This window comes from Postia placenta (genome assembly GCF_002117355.1).
Source record: "Postia placenta MAD-698-R-SB12 unplaced genomic scaffold POSPLAscaffold_22, whole genome shotgun sequence".
Classification (NCBI taxonomy): Eukaryota; Fungi; Basidiomycota; class Agaricomycetes; order Polyporales; family Adustoporiaceae; genus Rhodonia; species Rhodonia placenta.
The window spans coordinates 17,263-24,712 of record NW_020169853.1 but is presented as its reverse complement, the minus strand read 5'-3'; the positions used below and the strand labels follow the sequence as shown (position 1 = coordinate 24,712).

Below are 7,450 nucleotides of genomic sequence, written 5' to 3'. Positions count from 1 at the left end.
GATGAGCGGTACATTCCATTCATTGAACATCGAGTGACGGAAATACCAGAGCCTAACGCTCTGACGAGACTGTGAGGGCGCTCGATCGACGTGATGATGAAGCCACTGACTGACGGAGATGGCGAGCGAAGCGGCGCTGAGGCTGAGGACAAGGGCGGAGAACCAGAGGACGTTTGTCGAAATGACATGAGCGGGCACCGGGGTATATGAAGATGCATTCAGGGCAGCGATCATCGGCTGCATGGCATCCGTACCGTCATTCATCTGTGCTAAAGTGCCGATCATAATAAGCATGGCCAGTGTATTGGGATCGAGCGGTTGCGGCTGGAGATTGACGTAGTATTGGACGTTGAAGGCGGTCAGTGCGGCAGAGAACAGACCAGCCTTTGTTGTCTGCATTCAGCTGCTGTGGGAGTCCGTGAGGCGAGGTAACCACTCACAAAAGTCAGGAGATTGCTGATTTCGTCCTTCCACTTCTTGACGAGCAGCTCCTCTCTCTTCCACACCTGTTCTGCGCATAGAGTCCACGCTTCGGTTACCTCTGTGGCATCTGAGCGTTGTGAGTCGGGTCTGTGTACCTCTCCTGCGGCGCTAGCTTCGCTGACTGTCGAATATACCTTGCCCTATAATATTTCGGCAACGACGTTAGTCCGACATCGCGATATATCCTAAAATATTTAGTACCTGTGGAGGAACGTATGATAAATCACCCAATGTTCTTGCTGCTAGCTTTCCGTAATCTGCGGCTGCGCTTCGCACAGGTGCGTCTGTGATTGTTCGGGAGGACCTGCGGGACCCGTCCTGCTTCCTTCTTAGCGAGACACTTTCAGGCAGGAAAGATGGGAGCACACCTTCACGAATGTTACCCTATGCTGCTCAATTGTTGCTGGGGTGTCAACGGCGGAGGCACGAGCTTCAATGAGAGCATCGAATGTCATACTATCCCGCGCGTCAGTATCTTCCTGTTTTCCTCTTGTCAGCGGTGTTCGTCATATACTCACAGCCGATACTGATACATACAATAGTGGCATTGGACGAGGAATCATCGCGTGTGTCATCTGGACTGGACACAACAACTTTCTTGAGCAAGGTCTCCCTTGATGGAGATTCAGCTTCCTGGGGACGAGTCGCTACAGTGACGCTGGCGCCGACGTAAACACGAGAAAGGACCTCGCCCTTTCCAGAAGAAGAAACCTTTTGAGCCGCGCTATCCACAAAAGTACTTCTCCTTGAACGGTGAGAGCTTCGAGGAGAGCGATTGATGCTCATAATGTGCTTGCTATGAGACGTGCTAGAGGAATAAAAGCAGGGTGTCACGAGTTGGCACGGCGTCTAGCCGTTTTTTAATTTTTTCCTTTTCGCGGGCTCGAACCCGCGACCTCTGTACTACCTGCCTGATATGGACGCGTCACTATCTACTGTACGATTAGATTAGATGGGGCGGCAGCGCACGGCACAGCTCGGGCCCCGCTGACACAGCCGCTCTGACTCACCGGCCCCCGGGGCCGCGTCGGCATACTGCGCACGGACCAGCTGCGCACGGACCAACGTGCACAGCCTGCCCTAATCTCCCCATGTATATAAGCCGGCCTCTGCTGCCCTAGGGACCTCAGTTTCGACCTCTTGTCCCTAGGTCAGTAAGCTCATGTATTACTTACCTACTTACCAATGCTAACTTATCTTGTCCCTAGCCTTAGGTTTGAGCTTAGCTCACCATCGCTTCGGTGAGAACTAGTCGAACGCCCCCCGCTTTCAGGTATTCCCCTGTCACTTGACCTCAAGTCACGACATTAGGTCGAAACTCCATAGCGGCCGGCGTTCATCGGAACCCAAACACTCACACTCACTTCCTACAGGTCGGGTGGTGCGCACCCCTACGGTACATTACGATACGTAGATAGCGTACATACATCGCCACCACTTAGGGAACGAACTCTTCAGTACCTGCACTTCAGTGGGCGGTACTTGTCCTTACGAACGCGTGGACTAGGTTCCTGCTGCATAATAGTCAAAAGCAGTACTGGGCCCCACGTGAACTGCGAACCCTAGTGTCTTCTCGGGCGCCGTAGCATAAGCTAGTATAGCACGGTCATTGTAGTACGCGCACCTCCCCGTCCTCCTCCCATCCATCATGGCTGCTTGTCAGGGCCAGATCCACGCATTTGACTCGTAGGATCTCATCGACGTCTACATCCCAGACGGCCCTGAGACTGTCCTCTACCGTTGCGAGCAGCAGCCGTGCCCAAATCGGACACCCCGATCGATCGAGGAAGATTACCCTCGTTACAAGGCGATCTGACGAGCGCAACACCCGCTCGGACCCCGAAGCACTCTCGCATCTCGATCGGCCTCGCGGCACTCTCGCCCTGTCTCCCCTACCTCCCGCCTCCCTCAAACTGTCGCCAATCAAGCGCGAGGAGATATCCCTCCAGACCCTGCGCCAGAGCTTGAGCCTGAGGAGGGTGACAGTGAAGAAGGAGTCTCGGAGTCCGAGTCCGCGGATCCTGCTCGGCCCGCCTCGCCGACAGCGCTCACCTCCGCGTCAGCAGTCCCTGACGTACGTAACCCCTCTGCCGAACTTCCTCCGGCGCCTTCACCGCCGACTCCGCCGAGAGGCCGCTCGAGCACTCACTCCTCCCGAAGTTCGGCCAGCGGAAGGCCACCACAGCCGCCTCCGCCCCCGCAGCGTCCTCCGTCCCCCCCGACGCCGATAATGTCGTCCCCCGCAGCCGCCCTCGACAAGGAGACGTTAAAACTCCTACTCCCACTCCGATACGATGGCAAAACCGTCATCGATTGCGACAGGTTCTTGTCGCAGCTGCGCATCTACTGGATGGTCAACACGTCGTTGACCACCATCGAGCTCAAAGTCCAGGTTGCACTAAGCCTGCTCGACGGTGATGCCCGCGCCTGGGCCACCCCCTACTTCGCCCAGCTCGTATCAGTGCAGATAGGGGTGCAAGGGGCTACGACCCCATTTGCAAACGAAGCGGCCTTTGCCGCCGCCTTCAAGGCCCGCTTCGGAAATCTCGACGACGAGGCGGCAGCACAAGTAGAGCTGGCGAAGCTCTGCACGGACAAGTCGGTCCGTGAAAAACGCACCGCTGCGGAATTCTCCGTGCTGTTCAAGGGTCTGGCGGACCACTCTGGGTATGGGGACCTGGAGCTACGCGACAAGTACCTGAGCGGCATCCCCTCCCGCGTATACCGAAAGATCGAGCTCGAGACTTTCACCACGTGGCAAGACGCTGACAAGCGCGCCACTGAGGTCGAGCAGATCCTCAACATTAGCCGGGCTCGTCGGCCCAAGCTAAATAACTTCTTCTCGGCCCGGGGTCGAGGACGCGGTGGGGCACGTGGTGGTGCACCCTCGACGCACGCAGCTTCGGCCAGCATCAATGCGGCCGTCGGAAAAGGAAACTTCCCCGGCACATGCTTCGGCTGTGGGAAGCAAGGGTACCGACGTTTCGAGTGCCCTAACTGTAAGGACAAGCCTTACACAAAACGCGCCGACGCGTGGGCTACGGTTGCCTCAGGCTCCACCCAGGCTGCGACAAGCACCCCCATCGCTTCACCCTCGGCAAGTATAAGTGCTGCTTCAGCGAAATCCGAGCAATCAGAGCTGGTGGACTTAATGGCACAGGTGAAGTCGATGCGCGAGGAGCTCGAGCATTATCGGGCAATGAAGGAGGAGGGTTTTTGATCCGGTCCGCGCTTCGTGCCGCACGCGTCGGGCCGCGAGTATCATCTTGTAACAGGTATAATGTATTGTCTACTGCGATGGTGTACGAATTGGACCAGGGGTCCCAACACTTTCACATCCCAGTTCGACTTCAAGGGAAAAGACGGCACAAAGACATAATCGCTATGGTGGACAGCGGAGCCACCACGAAGTTCATCAACAAGCGATTCATTATTGAGAATAAGGTGCAAACGCGGAAGTTGAAGGAACCAATTCTGCTGTACAATATCGACGGCACCCTAAACAAAGACGGAAGCATCTCGGAGGTAGCAGTGCTACAGATGCAGATAGGAGAGCACATCGAGAAGACGGTGTTTACGGTCACGGACATCGGTCCAGAGGATGTGATCGTCGGGTTGGATTGGCTGCGAGAGCACAACCCCGAAATCGATTGGGAGTCAGGCTCCCTGAAATTATCACGATGCCCTGAAACGTGCAGTGCCAGGAAGGCTGGCCGGATGGAGCAAGCAGCGACTGCGCGTGATATGGGGGTCAGGCCCACAGCGCGCAGACGCTCGCAGAAGTCCAGACGGTCAGTCATAGGTGCTTGCCGGAGTAAGGTACTCCCGGACTTTGAACCTGAAGAAGATCCGGCGGAAGTAGAGTGGGATGAGGCCGATTTGATCGAGGCCTGGGAGCAAGGCATCACGCTTCCCGGCGCTCCTCAGCTGTTCGTTGCAGCAGGGCACACGTATTCCCAGCTGTTCGCTGAAGAGGAGATCAGAAAGAAGGTCGTTAAGACCGCCGAGGAGTCGGTACCTAAACAGTACCACGAGTTCCTGAATGTCTTCTCCAAGGAAGCATCAGAATGGCTACCCGAAAGGAAGCCTTACGATCACGCGATCGAACTCGTGCCCGGCTACTCAACGTTCCACTCGAAAGTGTACCCCCTGTCGAATAATGAACAGGAGGAACTTGACAAGTTCCTGAAGGAGCAGTTAGCGAAAGGTTATATACAGGAGTCGAAATCACCCATTTCGTCCCCCTTCTTCTTCATCAAAAAGAAGGAAGGGACACTTCGACCCGTGCAGGACTACCGCCGATTGAACGCAATCACGGTCAAAAACCGCTACCCTTTACCGCTGATCGCCGAGATGGTAGATAAACTCCGCGGCGCCATGCTCTTCACCAAGTTCGATGTCCGATGGGGATACAACAACGTCCGGATCAAAGCCGGTGACGAATGGAAAGCGGCCTTTGTGACCAACCGAGGATTGTACGAGCCCTTGGTGATGTTCTTTGGCCTCACCAATTCCCCCGCGACCTTCCAGGCGATGATGAATGAGATCTTCCACGATCTCATCGTCGGTGGCAAGATCCTCGTATACCTTGATGACATACTCATCTTCTCTACCAACAAGGAGGAGCATGAAAAGGTCACACGCGAGGTTCTGCGCCGCCTTCAGGACAATGATCTGTTCCTGAAGCCTGAGAAGTGCGAATGGGACGTTCCCAAGGTCGACTATGTCGGCTATGTGTTTGGTGGCGATGAGGTAGCAATGGATCCCGCGAAGCTAAAAGGAATTAATGAGTGGCCGGTACCCCGGAACAAAAAGGACGTCCAGAAGTTCCGGGGGTTCTCCAACTTCTACCGCCGCTTCATTAAGGACTTCGCTAAGATCTCGCGACCACTCGACCGGCTCACAGGGAACGACCCATGGCATTGGGGTGAAGAGGAGCAGCACGCCTTCGACGAGCTCAAGCGGCTCTTCGCGACGACTCCAGTCTTGGCGCTGTACGACCCTAACCGGGAAACGCGCATTGAAGTCGACGCCTCGGGCTACGCCACTGGCGGTGTGTTGATGCAGAAGCAGGACGACGGCAAATGGCACCCCATTGCCTACCGATCTCACGCTATGGACCCAGCCCAGCGTAACTATGAGATCTACGACAAGGAGATGCTTGCCATCATTGAGGCGCTAGACGATTGGCGCCACTACCTCGAAGGGTTACCCAATCAGTTCGAGATCGTTACCGATCACAAGAACCTCGAGTACTGGCGTACATCTCAGCATCTCACGCGTCGTCAAGCGCGGTGGTCGCTCTTCCTGGCTCGCTTTGACTTCCGCATCACGCACAAGGCCGGAACGTCGAATGGAAAGGCTGATGCCCTGTCGCGACGATCGGACCATCAGATCGGTGATGAGGACGATAACACTGATCAGGTAGTTCTCAAGCCGGAGCGTTTCCGCATCGCCTCCGCCAGACGCGGCCATGCCTCGGTGACGGCCGATCAGTCGCTTCTGAAGCGCATTCGGGAGTGTTCGGAAAAGGATCGGGAGGTGGCCGAGGCACTTGAAAAAGTACAGGACCTCGGGCCGCCCCGGCTTCAAAGGGGCTTTGAGGAGTGGAATGCCGAACAAGGGCTCCTGCTGTTCCGCGGGTGCGTGTACGTCCCAAAGAACGCGGAGCTCCGGCGGGATATCGTTAAGATCCACCACGACTCGCCGATCGCCGGTCATGGTGGGCGTGCCAAAACCCTGGAGCTCGTGTCGCGGAATTACTGGTGGCCTGGGATGTCCAAATTCGTCAATGAGTACGTAAGCACCTGCGACGTATGCAATCGTACCAAGACATTTCCAGCCAAACCCCAAGGTCCGCTGAAGCCAAACGAGATCCCCGAGCGCCCGTGGCAGATCATCACGACCGATATGATCGTCGGCTTGCCAAAGTCTGATGGATTCGACTCGATCCTGGTCACTGCCGACCGCTTCACAAAGCAGGTCCACTTCTCAGCCTGTCATGAGACCCTGACAGCAGAAGGTGCGGCAGACCTGTACATCCGCGATGTGTTCAAGCATCATGGGGCCCCGGCCAAGGTCATATCAGACCGAGGTCCCCAGTTCGCTTCGAAGTATCTCCACGCGGTGTACAAGGGACTAGGGATCGAGCCGGCGCTGTCTACAGCGTTTCATCCTCAGACAGACGGCCAGACTGAGCGCTGGAATCAGGAGATCGAGCAGTACCTGCGTGCTTTCACAAGCCACAGGCAGGATGATTGGGCGAAGCAATTGCCGCTCGCGGAATTCGCATTGAACAACCGAGTTCACTCCGCGACCGGGCACTCCCCTTTCTTCCTGCATCAAGGGTACCATCCTGAGATCCAAGTGTGGATCAATCCGATGTCTGCGATGCCTGCGGCCGCTGATCGGCTCAAGATCCTGAAGGAGATTTGCGACGATACGCGCTCTGCGCTCGAACTGTCGGCCGAGCGCATGAAAGTGTACTACGATAAGCACGTGCAGGAGGCACCGGTCTTTGCGCCAGGGGACAAGGTCTGGCTTGACGCTCGGAACCTTAAGCTGAAACAGCCGAGCAAGAAGCTCAGTCCCAAGCGCCTCGGACCTTATGCCGTGCGGCAAAAGCTCAGAGACCTGGATTACGAATTAATCCTGCCGAAGTCGGTGCCGGTACACCCGGTGTTCCATGTCTCCTTGCTTAGCAAGTACACGCGTAGCGATATCCCGGGTCGGGAGCCGGAGGAGCCGCCTGCGATCGAGGTTGAGGGCGACGAAGAGTACGAGGTTGAGCGGATCAAAGATTCGAGGATCTTCCGGCGTCAGCTGCAGTACCTCGTCAAGTGGAAGGGTTATGACGACTCGCATACATCATGGGAACTGGCGCACAACGTTGCCAATGCGCCGGCCCTCATAGCCGACTTCCACCGGAAGAATCCAAACGCCCCTCGTCGACTCAACGCTGCTACCT

The 7,450-nt window shown here is 56.3% G+C and overlaps 2 protein-coding genes across 2 annotated transcripts in view; both read right to left on the bottom strand.

The window, feature by feature from the left end:
• POSPLADRAFT_1159492 (hypothetical protein) overlaps positions 1–1,269 on the bottom strand; it is a gene marked incomplete at both ends in the record, with an annotated part of 4,134 nt that extends 2,865 nt beyond the window's left edge. The window contains 4 exons of the mRNA XM_024487428.1: positions 13–393; positions 441–623; positions 852–962; positions 1,021–1,269. Coding sequence (XP_024333363.1) covers positions 13–393; positions 441–623; positions 852–962; positions 1,021–1,269 — 924 coding nt within the window. The remainder of the gene's footprint in view (positions 1–12; positions 394–440; positions 624–851; positions 963–1,020) is intronic.
• A 220-nt stretch (positions 1,270–1,489) lies between these two features.
• Positions 1,490–2,724, bottom strand: POSPLADRAFT_1115739 (hypothetical protein; the record flags this gene model as incomplete). The annotated part of the gene is made up of 5 exons (XM_024483457.1): positions 1,490–1,533; positions 1,855–1,874; positions 1,945–1,994; positions 2,108–2,453; positions 2,633–2,724. Coding segments are annotated over 5 exons (552 nt in total), but the record flags the coding sequence as incomplete, so codon positions are not given.
• Between the last annotated feature and the right edge of the window lie 4,726 nt (positions 2,725–7,450).